This window comes from Neopsephotus bourkii, unplaced genomic scaffold (genome assembly GCF_033783945.1).
Source record: "Neopsephotus bourkii isolate Nb327-2 ecotype Australia unplaced genomic scaffold, CSIRO-AGI_Nbou_v1 NB_1600, whole genome shotgun sequence".
In the NCBI taxonomy this organism is placed as follows: Eukaryota; Metazoa; Chordata; class Aves; order Psittaciformes; family Psittacidae; genus Neopsephotus; species Neopsephotus bourkii.
In genome coordinates, this window is record NW_026902076.1 from 3,827,610 (window position 1) to 3,845,778 (window position 18,169).

Genomic DNA, 18,169 nt, shown 5'->3' on the forward strand with positions numbered 1-18,169 from the left:
CCCTACACCCCACACAGGGTTAGCCCTGGGTCACAGTCCTTCCCCAAGTAAGTGCCCGCATTTGATTTAAGTGCAAAGACCACACGGCTGCAGGTTGTGTTTTCTCAAAACACACATTTGGATGTAAAGCTCAGCTCAGCTAAGTCTTGGTGGGACATAAAAGCAGACTCTTCACCACTTTACTGCTAAAGAAGAGTGAAGCTATGGGCATTAGTTTGCATAAATTAAGGAGGCCATTCATTAACAAAAAGAAAATGATATTTTGTAGTAGCTAGAGCTAGAATAAGAATTACAAAGCATGTTTAACCAGTGAGAAACCTGCAGAGAGGGGAGACAGGTTGTGTCCTCACCAGAAGCCATAGGGCATGGTCAGGACAGACTGAGAGGAGCATAATAAGCAAAGAAACCACAGTACAAAGGTGCCAGGAGACAGCAGAGACAGGGATACACCACTGGACTGAGGAGGTATAAGCAGAAAGAAACTGCCTGGAGCTGGAAGAGACCCCAAAGCAGTTGCTGTGACCCAGGAAGCCACTGAACAATTGCTGGATTAAGTGCAAAGCTGAAGGAAAACAGCTGTATGCAGGCAAACAGTGGGCAGGGAGAGGTTTATTTATATAAATTATTTATTAATAAATTATTTATTATAATTAAAATATGTATAATATGCACGTATTATGTGTATATAAAATAGTATGTATATTTTATATATAAACATATATATTTATAATATGTGGTCTGCCTCATTCTGAATTCTTTCAGTTTAGAGAAGTTTTTAATTCTAGTTAATGTAGTAACAGAATCTAGCTTGAAACTTGAAAACCCTTCTGATTGCTGAAAGGGCTCATTATAGAAAAGATCTAGGAACTTGCAGCTCAGAACTTTAAGAGATCCAGGGGCTCACCATATGTGAATGTTAGCTATAATGCGTATTAGTATTATTTACATAGAGTAGTTCCATATAATGCCCACATACATACTTGTTGGCAATTTCATTTAAGAATCAGTATAATAAACAAAGAAAACATTTGCTACCTTCCCATACCACATGTCCCCTTCCCAAGCCACAGGTGGAATATAGGAGTACACCTTTCTGTACAAAATGTCAGATGGCAGATTCATGCCATGGTGTAAAATACTGTCCCTGATTTCTTAAAAGGTGATGCAGAACTTCAAATAAAAAACATTAAAAGATTCCAATTTAGAGCTGTTTCTGACAGACAAGATTTGAAACAGACTCATTCATACAACCCTTTCATTGGCTTTCAGTAACAAAAAAAATTATATTTCTGTATTATTTTTTATAAAAATAAAACCATCAAATAATAAGAATATTAGAACATGTTAAGTAAATGAAGCATTAACACAGACACAAGAACATGAACAATTAGTAATGAAGTCTTCACGACTTGCCAGTTTTTTCTTTTTAACAACCTGAAGTTTTAAACTAAAAAATACATCAGCTTTACTCCCAGGTTAGGTGATTTTGCAGGTGTCACAAATATATATATATATATGCATATATATATATAATATAACCATAAGCAAAGTTCACGATCTCCATCTGCAAGCCTAATGGTAAACTTCTACAGATTACCGAGGCCAGAACACCACCCTCAGTTTCTGTGTTTCATTTGTTTCTAAAACCAGAACAATCTGTTATTAGTCACTTGATCATGAAAATGTCATGTTGTTTAATGAGTTTGAGATTAAAGACTACATTATCAGCTATGTCCTTACCAAATTTATCAGCTGAGTGTGGACAATGTCTTCCACCAGTACTGCAGTTTCATGGAGCGGCCTGCGAGCATCTCCCAAGGAAAACCTGGAAGAAAGAGGTTTATTGAAAGGCTAGGAAAATGAGTAAAAATAACAAAATAGGTGTTCTCCAGAAGAATAAAAAAACATATGAGTAATAGCAAGCTTAATTCACCTGCATGTACAGAAATGGATCACCCATTATGGTGCAGGAATATAAACCAAAGTAATCTGATTAAATGAGGAAAAGAGCAAGAATGTAAAGCATATGGTGTGAAAACATGAAAAATTGAGGAAACAGAAGAAAATCCAGTTTGTAGATTCATTTGAAAAAAGTAGGCAAAGCTGTAGTACTCCTATGCTACCAGGAGTAATTCTGTATTTGCAGCATCCTTTGCTTAAAAATTTTTTATTAACATATTACACTGGAATTTAAAATAATAATCAAAACATCATAGATTCAAAACAAGTGCTCATATGAGATAAACTTTTTTTTTGTTTGAGCTGTGCATGTACATTTGCATTAAAATTTACATTATTTTTTCATCTTATAAGGTATATAAAACCAAACAGGATCCAGTTATCACAACCATTCTTACTTTCTGGCCTTTAATATTGAAAAGTAATTATTCTTTTTTTCTAAGTCTTAAAATGCAAATAAAACAACTGTGTGATACACTAGTAACACCTGGTGCCAGCATCCTCATCTTGAATGTATCTTTTGTTCACAGTTTTACTAAGCATTCCACATACAGAAATGAAAAGTTTTTGGTTTTCTTTTCTGAAGACACCAAAGTTCAAGAACAAAACAGGATGCTGCCTCTGCATTGAGATGCATTCCTTGCCTGCTCTTAGAAGTATCTCTCACAAGTAACTATCAGTCCCCCTGAATGGCACGAGAAGCAGAAGAGATGCAATCAAGATGCAGCACATTGATCTCAGAGGAGACAGATATCAAATCTTGCTTCTTTCTGATGCAAAAGGGTATGTCAGAGCTGATGCTGAAACGTGACGAGGGATGCAACAATCAGCGGCACTACTTGATTACATAGAAAATCAAGTTTCAGATGCGTTTACTGTCTTCCTCCCTTCCTTACACTCTTTCTACCTTCAAAGCTATTTCTATCTCAGTTTGCCTTCACTGTTTTCCCACGTAACTTCTGCCAACTTCTTTCCCACACACAGAAAACTAGATACTAGCATGGTGGTTTCAGCAAAAAGTAAAAACCACCACACCTACCCACAGCCACTTCCTTTTTCTCTGCAATGGATACAGGATTTTTTAGACACGAAAAAACTGTAAAGCTTTTATACTCGTTAACTGTATTTGTATAGCATTTGATATGTTTCTTGCTTCTAGGACAATATTCTTTAAGATACCAAACACAACCTTTTTTTTTACTCCATTCTACTGACAGAGGTAATAACTACAAAAGCACAAGTAGTTAAATTAATAAGCTCCTTTTTTTTTTTTTAATCACTTTTGCCATTGTATGTCTCCATAGAAGAATAAACACTAAACTAAGAGTCAGGGGTCTGAGATTTTTGCCAAGTCGCAGAATATAAGGTAGGTTAAAAGCCAAAAGAAAACCCTTAAAAAAAAAGGAAACCAAAATTTGGTGCCATTGCCTCTGGGAACCGAAACCAAACTTGATGTTTTAATATAACTGACAAATTTCATTTTACATGTGCTTTGCTTTTAATGGTTCATTAGAGTCTTTTAAAGAACCTTCCGTTCACTAAAGTATAAACAAGTCTTCCTATGAAATGCATAAAAGTTCTGTTGAAAATAGAAAAGAGCTGTTTCCCCATAGCTAATACTGAAGAGCGAATATATCAAAATATAACATTATCAGCACATAAAAACAGCAAAAGGATATGGAAGACTGTCTTGATCATCTACCCATTAGACATGTCATACAATAACAAAACCTTCTCAGAAGATCCAATTTCAAAGGTTTGTCTGTTTTAAGGAAACATTTTTACAAGGGGGTGATCAACTTACCCAGATTTTCACAGGAGGATTAAAATAGTACCATGGAGTAAGAAAAGACTGCTGCAGCTCTTTTATTGTTTACTTTTAGCTTCTATTTCTAATTTATTTAAGTTCCTGTAATAATGTTTCCAGGCTCATCAAAAGGGGAAATATCCAAGCCACTAAATGCCTACGTGAAATATCATGATATACTATGTGTAAACACACATGCACATACTTGGCACATGTTAAGGTACAACAGCTACTCGCAGTGGAGGGACCCACATTTGTAAGAACCTCAAAATCTTGGGCAGCTACAGAAATAGATAAAACACTTTCTTGATGTATTTCTTGGGGGTTTAAATGAGTGCAAAAGGTACTGGGCCAGGCACAGCACAGCTTTGCTTCAAATACCCTGATGCAGAGCTCTCCAGGTGGCCAGACCACCAGGAGTGTAGACTGCGGAGACACAAAGCTGCTGCCATCTCCCATCCTCCACAGACTTGCAAAGCTGTCCTGGCCAGAAAGGAAGTATAACCAGGGTGGTTGGGAGTGCGCTAAGCTAGAATAAATAGTTTCCCTTACTGAGGCTTCTATGGCGTTCATACTACAACAAAGCTGCCCGGCTCATGTAGAATTTACCACCTTTAATAAATTTGATGAATGTAGCCTAGGAAAAGTTAACAGCAGTGAGGCAGACTGGTGGGAAATAGGACTTCTTTTCTTTTCTAGAAATCCCTAAGAACTTTCCTTTTCTATTCCTATATGAAGGATTTGCAGCAGTAGAGATGGTGCCTTCATACCTGAGGAGGTTTTACGTATCTGAAGATCTTACACAGGACAAGCAGATATTGCTTAAATCAGTAGCAAATATGTTATTTATTTGCCCCTGCATGCAGCTGGGGCTATGGGTCACGGGATTCCACGTGCCTGCAATGCCAGCAGCAGGAGAGACGTGAGTGGGTGGGTGCACATTGTGTATCGGGCTGCACCAAAAGAACCATGACCAGCAGTTTAAGGGAGGGGATTATCCCTCTCTACACTGCTCTCGTGAGAGCCCACCTGCAGCCCTGCATCCAGCTCTGGGGCCCTCAGCACAAGAAAGATACGGACCTGTTGGGCTGAGCTCAGAGACCACAAAGATGCTCCAAGGGCTGGAGCACCTCTTGTGTGAAGACAGGCTGAGAGAGCTGGGCTTGTTCAGCCTGCAGAAGAGAAGGCTCCAGGGAGACCTTAGAGCAGGTCCCAGAGCCTAAAGGGGCCTACAAAAAATCTGGAGAGGGTTTTTTTACAAGGGCCTGTAGGGACAGGACAAGCAGGAATGGCTTTAACCTGACAGAGGGGAGACTGAGATTAGACATTTGGAAGAAGTTCTTCCCTGTGAGGGTGGTGAGACCCTGGCACAGGTTGCCCAGAGAAGTTGTGGCTGCCCCATCCCTGGCAGTGTTCAAGGCCAGGTTGGACAGGGCTTGGAGCAACCTGGTCTAGTAGAAGGTGCCTGAGACAAGCTCTCTCCGAATCATGCCCCTACTTATGGCAGGGGTTTGGAGCTTTAAGGTTCCTTTCAACCCAAACCATTCTGTGATTCTAAGTGGGAACATAGCCTGAGTACGATAATGATAATAGGTTTAGGATCCATGTATCAATGTGGCCATAAATCTGGGCTGGATACTGGAGAGACCAGAGGGTCTGTGATTTGGCTACTGGAGCTAGCAGGAGGTCCACACCAGGTGACTGGGAGACTGCGTGGCCTGGGACTTGTCTGAGAGACCTGTTTGCATGTGTGTCTGAATATGAGCATTGAGGCTTTCCAGGATGGAATGACTGAGGTTGAGGACACTGGATTCTGCAATTCCTAACTTAGGACATATGCTGAAGTATCAGACTCAGACTAGGTGTGCCTGTGAATGCAAGTACTTGCACATGGAAAAAGACACACAAAAATATACTGATGAGATTCAAAAGAAATCAAAGGACCTTGGAAGGTGTTCAGGCAACAAGTAATGAGAATCTAGAGACACACACATAAACGTATGTGTTTACACTTAACTCACACATAGGCAACTACTTGCTGACATCTGAACCTGGGTGCCTGTATCAGCAAGCTGTTCCTCATCCTGCATTTTTATACAACCAACTAAGCAGAATATGATCAAGATGTAAGTGCTCACAACATACAGAACCAACTAATTCACTGTTACAAACTCAAACCCAGGCAAGGATCCCATAAAATCACAGAGGACAAATCAACTATTAAATATATTTGGACTGGATATTATCTGGCTCACATCTCCACAGTATTGTAAGAATACACAGTAAATTTGTCAGCTGTTTGGCAGGAAAGCACTTGGAATATGCAGCAGCATATTAGTTCTGAGAGATGTTTCCATACTATAAGCAAGTGTCCTCCTAAATATATGAATTTTTGGAGACCTGACAGGCAGGTGGTGACAAAGAAAATCAGTTTTACAGTCTGAGCACAAGAAAATCCAGAAAACTTCCAGCAATTCAAATACCAGAAGGACAAGCACTGCAAATCGCTAAAAATCAGTAAAAACAAACTTTGGAAAATCAGTAGTACAGCTTGTTGAAGTAACTCAGTTTTGTGCCATTACACACTGACTATGAAGACATAAAACCAAGGAGATCCGGTCCCTTAGAAAAGAGAATACTGGGAGACTACACGTTTCTTTCTAATGACCATGGCAAGGAGGCTATCAGTGCAGTAGATATCCCAGAGAAACTAAGATTAGGACAGTACCTTTTTCAAAGTCTCAAAACCTAAAGCTAGCTCTTCTCTCTCCATTTTGTTTGCCACAGCAGTTACTGAACAAATTAGGTACAAATAGAGTCTGAAAGGAAAGAGATAACGTGCCAAACCAGAAAACTGATTAGACATACACAGGAGGACACGCTGTATGGGGAGCAGAAGAGGAACAAAAGAACAGAATCTTAGAATACTTCTAATTTCTGTTAGGTACTTTATAACAGAGAGAGATGATGTGACAGATTGCTGTTTTGTAGACATTGTTCCTTCCTAATACCATCAGTGAACTTAGTAAAGGGACATGAATTTAAAAATTAAACAATCTTGCTTGTTTGTTGCCTTAGTTTAATGAAAAAGGGAACAATTTAAAGCTTTGAGTTACGTTAACTAACCAGCACGATCTACCAGTACTACCTGAAAAAAAAAAAACAGGCATTTATACTGCTGTTTATATGTTTATCTGCCCAACAGGTAGTTTCCACCAAAGCCCATTTAAAAAGAAAAGGTAATCTTAATTCCAATCAGAGTTCATAGCTAATGTATTTATCTGCTTGGATTAATGAAGCCAAGTCTACAGAGGTTTCATATTCACACTGAACATAGTTCTTTACCAGGATACAAGAGATATAAAATAAAAATGTAAGTTGAGCTGTGTTAGCTTTTTCTTTAAAGTTTAGAAAAAAATACATTTAAGTTATGATGAAAAAAGCATTCAAAGCCCACAGTAATTTTAATACAGAAATTACAAAAATTAGGGTAATTTTCTAGTATTTTTCTGCCAAGTCCTTCAGTGGCTAAACTTGGAAGAAAATACTAGCATTTTGCAAGAAGCAACTCTTGGAGATTCAGATTATCTTGTGCTGTTTGGTACATCAGTTATCACCCAGCAGTGGTTTTAAAAAGCTTGTGAGGCAACTTCTAAATAACTTAACTGCACTTTACCCTTTCACAGCTCCAGGGCTCCTTAACTCTACTTGTTCTGATAGGTTACAGCCCTACTGAGCAGATCACACACTCGGGGCAAGACCAAGACAAACTGCACTGCACAAACTAAGATGTGTTTTGCAGAATTAGACCAAGCTGTCATTTGGTCTGGCAGGGAGCAGGGATCAAATGGGAGAGTTCATTTCCCCATAGTTTTTGACTTGTTGGGAGTGTTTATCACCATCTTAACTGAATCTGCTCCCAGCACTGAGGGCAATTGTCTTGAACTGAAGAGGAGACCAGATACGGTGATATAAGCGACATCACAGACTTCAGTTTGCGCAGACTGTATGCTTTATAATCAAGCAAGGTCTACATTAACATTGGCAAATACAGCTTCTCCCTACTACAGGAGTGGTGTAAACTTACCAAGAGCCACTTACCAAGAGCCCATTACAGAAAAGTACTAACAAATTTAAGTCCCAAATTACATAAAGACAAAGTATACAGGGTTTTTTACATTCTCATAGAAAGAACAGATGAAAAAGTAAACTGTGGATATGTTGAGAGTCCAGTTTACTCCAGGATGGCACTCTTCCCTGCACTAACTTAAGAGCTCCAAGGACAAACAATGAGGTCTTCTCAGCTTCACTGAGCTGCCCCATGATACAATGATCACTTTAGGATGCAACCAGGTTATTGTAAAACCTGAGAAGCACAGAATATCCTCATTTTCTAATATGAAGATCCAAGAGCCAACAGAGAACCATGCTGTCTTTTAAAATGAACCTATCTATGTGGTCAGCCTTTTGTTCACAGTCAATAGAGAATGCAACAGGGTCAACAATTCCCATTTTCACACAGTCCTCTCCAGAGGACACTGGAAATCATAATGCCTACACAGGTTCTTCTAGATACATTATATGTAAACTGTAAGACCTGACAGCACACCTCAAATCTGGGTACTTCCTCCTGTCTGTGTCAAATGATATGGATCATTTTAGGACATCACCAAAATATGTCTCAGAACAATACATACAAAAACCTAAATTTCCTGTAGTTGATGGAGAGACGTGGGAGCATGAAGTGCCTATATTTCAGGCACTAAATTCAGCACCTTAATTCCACTCAGCATCCGGCACTTTTAACACCCTTGCCACTGACTGAAAATGGTCCCAAACCCTACTTGTATTTAAATAAGCATTGATGACACAAAACTAGGACTTGCTCATACATACCCAGCTGCACAGACTAGGCACTTTGTATATTGAAGTAGATATATAGGTACATATATAGGTACCTGGCCACAGAGTACACAGCTAACTGGCTAACAGTCACTATGTCATTTCGCATATGAAGATGAGTTAATCGGTATTGACTTAAAAATCTCTTCCACATTGTTTCCTCTACCAGCTCGTTTATATATGTCTGTGCTATCCCATCCCCTTTGGGCAGTCTCTCCTGTCCCTCTATAATGCTTTAAGGTGTTACCAATAGCTTCTCTAACTCCTGAAGGCAGTCCATGCATTCTCCTTTCTTAGGCCTAAACTTTGCTAGATAATTAGTCATGTTTTTGTGTCTAACAACTGAGGATGTATCTCACTACCCTGATAATGTGAACAACAGGAACTCCCTACTCTCCCACTTCTGTGAAGGCAAGAAAAGCTATAGGAAATTATTAAAATAATTAACATCTACTTATTCAGCAACTGGAATTGTTCTCTTCACTTGTTTAAATTCTGTAATATTATCTCTAAAAATCTGATTACTAAGCTATCCAATTTTTACTGAAAGGAATTCAGCTTAAGAAAAATGCTTTTTCCAAAATGTGCATGACAGTGAGAACAGCAAGCACAGGAAGAAACTGAGACAGCAGCTACAAAATGCTTTTTGTTGGGCTGGGCTTTTTTTATCTTTCAGTATAAAATTAAGCCGTGATGATGTGTGCAAATAGTGGAAAAGCATAAATAACAAGAAGAGCAACATTACATAATACCATTTAATTATTCAAAAGTACATAGTGACAGTAAAAGGGATAAAATTGAGAAAAGAAACACAGAGCAAATTCAACGAAAAACATCTGAAAACAAGAACTAAACCCTCTGTAATTATTTCATTAGGCATAGAAATTTAACTGCTGGAATCACAGAAAACTAAGCTTAACCAGGAACTGGGGGGTCTGGTGACGTTAAAAAACTACACAGAGAGAAATCTTGATTATGTGACTTAAAATAATTTAAAATAAGATGGCATTCACAAATAGTATGTCACCTGCAGCTAATAGACAGGTGCTGGAACTCTGTATCTGCAGTCTGAAATGAGCTTCACTATTGCTTATAATTATTAAAATTCTACAGTGAGGAAGACAATTTATATTGAATAATTATTTAAGCTTATTGAAAATGTATTAATGCTTACTTAATGGTCTTCACTACAGATACTTCTCAGTTACCATGGTGGAAACATCCAAAGGCATCAGTCCCATTCATTGTACCACTGAGGTAAAATCTAAACAAGACAAGACCTTTCTAAGAGTGATTTTGTTTACCTGAAAACAGAAGTAGCTTGTTTACACCATGAGTTTTTAAATGGTAAGGTCTGCCAGACAGATGGATTAACAATGTCTAACATCTTGCCAAATGAAAAGTCCAATTCTTCTCACATAAAGACAAACCCTGTCCTCAGGGACACCCCTGTAAATCAAGAATAACACAAAATCCTCAGGGAATGCATTTCAGAGATGCTGAAGTCTCCCAGCTCCCTGGGAGGTCATTCAGTCTTGACTCAATAAAGCGTTTTGTTTAAGCATGAACCTTCTGAATCATGTTCTTAAGCTGAACTTGAATGTTCCAATAACTTGTTGAAACCAAAAAATACCCAAAATTTTCCATTTAGAAAGGGCAAATTTCGTTAGTATAACAGTACAGTTTGTAACTACAACATTCTAATATATGCAGTAAGAAATTTGTATCCAATTTCTGCCTTACTAATTTCATATTCATACCTGGAAAATTACTGTCCCGCATGACAGAAAAGGGAGGGGGAGGAGGAGGGAAGGGAAAAAAAGAAAATACCATTGTACCACTGCTACTCCATGAGTCACAGAAAAGGTGAGGCTAGAAGGGATATGGGGAGATACTTATTCCAGTTCCCTTGCTCAAGTCTCTTCAGGGCTGTGTCCAGTTTCTCCAAGGATGGACACTCCACAACCTTTCTGCACAGTCCATTCCCACACATTTAACCACCCTCACAGTAAAAAAATTTTTGCTTATGTTCAAGTGCAATTTCCAGTTTCATTCTGTGCTCACTGCCTCTTGTCCTGTCAGTGCCCATCAGTGAAAAAAAGCCTTTATCTTCTTTACTCCCTCCCATCAGGTATTTATAAACATCTCCCTGAGCCATCTGTTCTCTAAGCTGAACTGTCTCAGCTCTCAAGCCTCTCCTTGTATGAGAGATACTCCAGTTTCCTAATCATCTTAGTAGCCCTTCATTGGCTTGCTGCAGTATGTCCATGTCTCTCATGTGACGGAGAGTCCAGCAGCAGACCCAGCAATCCAGATGGGTCTCACCAGTGTTGAGCAGAGGAGAAGGACCACCTTCATCACCTGCCAGCAACATCCTACCTAATGCAGCTCAGGATGCTACCACAAAGCAAATAGCTGGCACATGCCACCAGGTCCAACAGGGTCCACCAGGACCCACCAAGGCCTTCTCTGCAAACCTTATTTCCAGATGGTCAGCCTTGGTGGCTGGGTTTTTTCCTCCCCAGGGGCACAACTTGGGATTTCCCTTTATGGAACTTCATGATGTTTCTGTTGGCCCATTTCTCCAGCCTCCTGTGGTCCCTCTGATCAGCAGCACACCCATCTGGTCTATCAATCACTCCTCCCAATTTTGCATCGTCAACAAATTTTCTGTGGGTGCACTGCGTTCCCTCATCCAGATCACTAATGAAGACATTACACAATATTGACCCCAGGATCAATCTCAAGGGTATACCACGAATAACTCGCCCCCAGATGGACTACATGTTGCTGGCATCAACCCTTTAAACCCGGCCCCTCAGCAGTCTTCAGCCTGCCTCACTGCCCATCCATTTATCTACTTCATCAGGTTGGATATCAGGATGTTACAGGACACAGTGTCAAAAGCCTTGCTAAAATCACGGAAACAGCATTCACTGCTCTTACCTCTTACACTGTACCAGTCATTTCATCACAGAAGGGTATCAGGTTGGTCACATATCATTTCCCCTTTGTAAATGTGTCCTCACAACTCCAGATCACCTTAACAGGCTCAGAAATGGTTTCTAGGATGATCTACTCAGGGATCAAAGTTAAGATGACCCAGATCCTCCTTCTTGTCATTCTGGAGACAGAAATGGCACTTACTTTCTTCCACTCCTCAGGAAGGAACTCCCCACAGTTGCCATGACTTCTCTTCATGAGCAATCCCATACATAAAATCAAAGCAGAATAGCGTATATTTTATTGCTGGGAGAATAAATATGTAAATTGAAGTCTGATTTCAAGCAGAAAGTGTTGTAAGATTGTCTGTACTTAAACTTTAATGGTATAGTTAAGACATGAAAAATAAAATCATGTATATAAAAACACAGCTTAGGAAATGCATTTGACTAAACTGTTTTAAAAATACTTTTTCTCCCCCATGGTGTATTACTTTATGAACTGTCAATATGCAAAACATTGTCAATTTTGATGCAAGATGCTATGCAGATTTACCTCCAACAAACTATTTATAGATACATATCTTTCAGGGTATGTCTACGTTCCATCAAAACCTAATTTTCTGAGTTTTTCTAAAAGCTCTGCAGAATAATCTTTCTACATATGGTTCCACTGAGCTAGCTTGGTTACTCTTTGCAAACTGCTGTAAGTACAAGACCCATTGGCTGAGAATGAATGTGATTTTGTAAAATAAATAAATGCTACAATATGGGCAGACTTGTAACATAGGTGCTTTAAAAAGTCCAATTTATTAATGAAAACTAAATAGATTTCACCCTGATTTGTCTAGGGTTTCCTTTTTTTTTTCCCTTAGACTGTAGTAAACACGTCTAACTGCTGAAAATCAGCAGATTTATCCCAACACAAAGCTGTGGCAAGACCCCATTTCAGTACCATTGTGTACTAATCAGAATACACCAAATTCTAACAGCTAAGTGTCTTTAAACATAAATTAATTTTACAAATCCTTATGACTAGCAAAGGAAAAAGATATAATTTATTCCAGTTGTATAACATAATATGTTCCATTTGCTCATTCACAAAGGGTTTCAGTTTTTCAGGAAATAAATGAGACAACTGTCTTTCTAGACTACGCAGACTGGACTATGATCAGTCATTTCTGCTCTAGGAAAAAGTTCATCTCAACAATATACCCAAACACAAATGGAATTTAACAAAGCCAAGAGAGATGAATTTTCAGTCTGCTCTCAAGAGGACAGGGCGAAAAAGCGATGAGGAGAGCAGGAAGTCAAAACATCATTTCACTGTATATATACGTTATAAGTGTTAACCAAATGTGGAAATCCCTAGCTATTTCAAATCTAGATTAAAACCACAAAGCAATTTAAACTAATCCACAAGATACAAAATACGAAGATGAATGCTTTATGCTAATTTTTAGAGAAATAATATTATTCTTTTTATATTCTTCAAAATGTCAAGACCATTTTCCATTGTTTTAAAGTCACATCACTGCTTTATGAATGAGATATTTGGGTATTAAATTTTGATAATTATATCCAATTATCAAATAACAACCTTCCTTGTCAGGTGTTTACACATTTTCTGATGTATTTTATTTTTTACTTTACTACATTTCCTGAAGTCAATGCCTGGAGGAGAGAAGCAACTTGTCCACAGCTGGTCTGCGGGTGAAAAAAGACAAGATATCCCTCTATGCTCCCATTGTGGTGTGGTATAGGGCTCTACTGACAAATCAGACTTTGCAAATCAGATTTATTTTAATAGTAAATTAGCAAATTAGACCTAATTTTAATAGGAAAACAAAATTATATGAAAAGTCCACCTACACATCTATTCTCATTATTCACCTTTGAGGTACTTGTGTCAGACAGATGCTACAGTACTCACTGTGATAATAGGTAGAAATATAAACAGATGTCAAAAAACATGACCTATCTCAAAAACATGGAAATATTTGAGACCAAAAGATATTACAAATGTCAGCATTTCTCATAGGCACTGTAAACCCAACTATGAAATCAATATTTGCAGCATTTCTAGATTTTTTTTTTTAAATATCATACCCATTAAAAAAAAAACCTGCTGTAAAATTTGACTTTTGGATCATCAGTGGTCCGCAGATCACAGGTTGGAATTCTATGCGCTTACAGTTGACAACTCAGGGCCATGGCAGTTCATGCCTTCTACAACTAATGAAGCACCACAACCTCCCAATTACCAAAAATCAAATACACCCTGAACTGTTAGAGTAGTTACTCTCACCTGTGAGTGAAAAATAGAGACAGAAATTATTTCCCCACTAGGCACAAATAAAATATACCCACAAAGAAGGAGATATGCATGCACAATGCTTAAAATACAGAATAATTCTTTCGAACAGTCAAGTTTAATTGAAGTTTAACTTCAGAATGCACTGAACACACCAGTACTCCTGTTTTTTCTGAAAGTAAAATTCTGTCATAAGATACCTTGATTTCAATAAAAAAGGCAATGCTTTAAAAGATTATTTTATTTCAGAAATGAAAACATTCAACCTTCTCCCTAAAGCAAGAAACTGGAAGTTCTGTGATAAAATCTTTTTCTGGAAAGTCAGTGCAATTTCATATCAATGCCTTGCACTTTTTCCTGCTTTCAAATGGATTACTTAGATGTTTTAAAATGTTATAACCCACAATAATCTTTTCCAGGCACCAACGAAAAGGAACAAAAAAATTGCAGAAGTCAAGATGTCGCCTGGAAGCACTTTATGGCAAACATTATAAAGATAACACAGAGCAGAGAAGCTCTGCTTCAATCCATTATAAATACCCCATTCTTCTTAAAATCACAAAAATGTATTTATAGTAAAGAACTCTTACAGGCTTTTTCCTCAGAAGACTTCATTTAAGTACAATTTGGCAGAATTTTTGGAACAAGAAAAGAAGAGTTTTGTAAAATATTGATGTTTTACAGTCACCCTAGTCTTGATCTACTTGCTACAAAAACAAAAGCAAGGACTTTGGAAGATGACCACATCCGTGTCTACTAATTACACTTTAGTTTTTCATTTTATCCAAAATGTGCTCCCTAGCAGTTATCCTATAGTGAGCACAGATACTAAATCATCACTTTGACACTTAATGCCTCATTAAAAACATAAGTTTTCTCATTTTATTACTAACACAATGTATTGTTTATTGAAATATATGGGATTAAAAAAACAAACCAAACTAAAACCAAACAAAAAAAAAAAAGGGTGAAAATACTGGCAAAAGACAGTCCTGTATACATAATCTATAGATCGAAGCTCTATTTTTCCATACATTCAAGTGGAGGCATAGATAGTTACCCTCTTTTCTTCAACACCAGGTCCCTCTCAAGACTTCAGGATGGGGGTGTACACAGAAGCAATATGCTTATATTGACCCCCATGTGCACAAAAATTATTAAATAATTACTTTGAGTGCAGAAATGATCAAAAGGAAATAAGAAGCAGCTTTCTTAGATGTCTAAAAAAAAAATTGCTCTTTTTTTTTTCAAAAAATGTGGCTCAGTCAAAAGTAGGAAACAGAAGATACGAATATCTGCACTTTAGAAAGATTTTCTCCTAGCAAATTAGCATTGAAGCATTAGTGCTTAAAAGTCTTCACTCAAAAACTGAATTTTCAAAATTATGAAAAATATTTAGTTTGCAAAGGACAGAAGCAAAATTACAAGTATCAAATATGGACTGTCTGTTTTTTTAATAATATTACAAGAACACTAAAAAGAAGGATCCAAAGTTACAGTGCAGCATGTCCAAGCTATGAGTCAAGAACAAAAGACAAAAAAGGGGAAAAACATCACTCTTGCTGGGCTCAACAGAATATTATGTGAAATAAATGCACCGTTAATTATTTCACTGTATTGATGGTAGTCCAAAAGGGGTCAGTGTAAAGGACAATTTGGTAAAGGACAAATCCATTCAGATTTGCCTTTCTTTAAAAAAAAATAAAACAAAATTGTGGTTTTCTGACCTTTCCTACTGAAAAAATAGACACACATGAGCTGTGCTTATTCAGGCAAAATGTGCATGGCTTACTATTTATTGACAAGTATTGAGATTTGAATAATTGGTAAATTGGAGAGAAAATACTACAAAATTATAGTTGGACTGAACTAATATCTTAATATGAAATTCTATTTTCAATTTACAAATTTCAGGTGCTGAGGTAGGGGCAAAACCAGTAATTAAATACAAGCATTTAAAAAAGAATTATTATTAATTTTTTTTATATAGAGTCCACCCAGTGTTATGCCCAGTACGACTTAATCCAGAAAATCATCATCATGAGGTAATGAAGAAAATCATGGTTGCTGTACTTTGCTTTCTCATCCATATCTGCAGAACATAATTTGAAATGATATCAGGTAAAATCCTAATTCCCTTATTTTATCAAAACAGATAAGCTACCAAAATAAAAAGAAGCATATCAGAGTTCAGAAGTCATTCCAATTAATTCTCCCACTTATTTATACCACATTTTTATGACAGAAGATGAAAAATTTTTTGAAGAAATTAAGTACCTGTGCAGCTTCCTAACCAATACTGACAGATGCTCGGTTGCATAAAAAGAATTAATCCTTATAGACAGAAGTCAGGAATTGCCATGCTTGAGGGAATGGGATTCAGCATCCCATCTTTCCGTTTCTCTTCCTCTTTAGGAGCCGAGGAAGCAATGGTTGGACTCAGGAAAAGACCAAAATCTCCAAGAAAAGCTGTGGTTTTACTGAATCACTAGAGACGCAAAAGAAAATGCAATTTTTGGATCAGAATGATCTGTTAGAGGAGAGTAATTAACATCTCACTTCGTGCAGCCATTATTGAGCACTTCTCATTTGCTTCCTTTCAGTTTTGGAGCCGGAGAAGTGAGACCAAGAGCCACGCTCTGGGTAACCCAGGTGCTACGGAGGGGGCAGCCACAAAAGTTTTTCCTTTGAAAAACCACCCTGACTGTGCTTCTATACCCAGGCACAGTCGTTGCTTCTTAAGAGTTCCAGCTTGGCATCACTCAACACACAAGCAATGGTGCTCGTGGCTGATATTTGTGTGGTCTACGGTAAGCTCTACTTCCTAGAAAATGTGTGGCATCATACAGGGTTTATTTAGAACCTAAGTCTCTCGGGCACACTATGTAAGTTTATTGTTTATCATTTGCTGGGGAAGTCTTCTGAGGTCAAGGTAAAAAGCAGGAGGCGATATTTCATGTAAATGTTCCAAAGCACGTTATGTGGTTACATGGTCACAGTGGCCCCCAGAGCACTTTGCTGGTGGTCCGTAGAGATCTGGCTGGTGGAAGGTGCTGGCTTTCCCCGTTTCCAGCTGCTATATCATATTTAATGTATTTTTAGCTCCACTTAATATTTTCCTAATATTCCTTTTCCATGTAAGCAATTAGTGTGGTTACCAGGGATGGCAACAGAAGTGATATTCAGCAGCCTGTCGGAGAAGAGGTGGTCTTTACCACTGCATATGGGAGAAGATGCACACCACTGTCTCCATGCTAAGGGGGGGGGGGGGGGGGAACCCACCCAAGAGCCACATTCTTAACACCCCTATTTCTCCATTCACTGGAATAAATATTTTTGTTTCTCAGAAAACAAACAAACAAACAAAAAAGACATGCAAAAGCTATAAATAGGATTAAAAAAATGTGATATTGCTGGCCTTGATTTTTGCAGGTTTATACATCTTCTTACAATTGTAGCTTTATAATGTAACTGGAGATTATTAGGTACAGTAGAAATGGCTGCAGACTTAACTTGCCAATCTAAAAAGTAGAAAACAAAAAGTCTTCAAAAAAAAAAAACATTTGACCATGACCCACTAGAACTGTGCTATTTTAACATCTATTTCTTAAAAATTCAAAACATTTATAGAATTCAAATCTCCCTGTTAGCCTCCACTGCCTTACTCTCATTTTGTCTTTGACTAATCAGAAGAGACTCAGCAAATCAACTGGAGATAACTTAAAAATATTATATGAAAAAACGTGAAATAGGGAACATCCACTGAACAATGAGAAATCTCTTTTAACACTTTTTAAAATTTCCAGTGTTATTTAATTATCCATGAAACTACATTGACTCCAATCTGCTCGGGAAGATCCAGCTGAGGGAACTCAGTGCCTAACCGTGCAGGCATGCTTTATATCACCTTTAAGGAAAAAATACACTGAATATTAGAGAAATTTAAGTATTGACCTTCTAAATTCTGCTAACTACTTTAATAATGATGGTTATATGAGTGACTCTTATTTAGGAAAAGTCCCTGGAGATAGAGATTTTATGTATTAAAGGGAGTCACTGCCTCCCTCTTCATTGAAGCACAGTTTGGGCTCCTGGTGCCTCCCCCTTCTTCCAGATAAGAGACAAGTGGTTTTTTTACAGTTCTCAATAGCTTTTTGCCTGATGCCTAGAAAACACCAAACCCCTTATTGGCTTTAAGCGTCTGTCAGATTTCAGTAGAGCAGTCTTTCCAAGACTGCAATTGAG

At 37.8% G+C, this 18,169-nt stretch overlaps 1 protein-coding gene across 5 annotated transcripts in view; it reads right to left on the reverse strand.

The window, feature by feature from the left end:
* SUPT3H (SPT3 homolog, SAGA and STAGA complex component) overlaps positions 1 to 18,169 on the reverse strand; it is a 268,832-nt gene that overhangs the window by 130,206 nt on the left and 120,457 nt on the right. For all 5 annotated transcript variants that reach the window (XM_061372273.1, XM_061372275.1, XM_061372272.1 and 2 more), the window contains exon 3: positions 1,741 to 1,825. In XM_061372273.1, the coding sequence (XP_061228257.1) occupies positions 1,741 to 1,825 (85 nt within the window). The remainder of the gene's footprint in view (positions 1 to 1,740; positions 1,826 to 18,169) is intronic.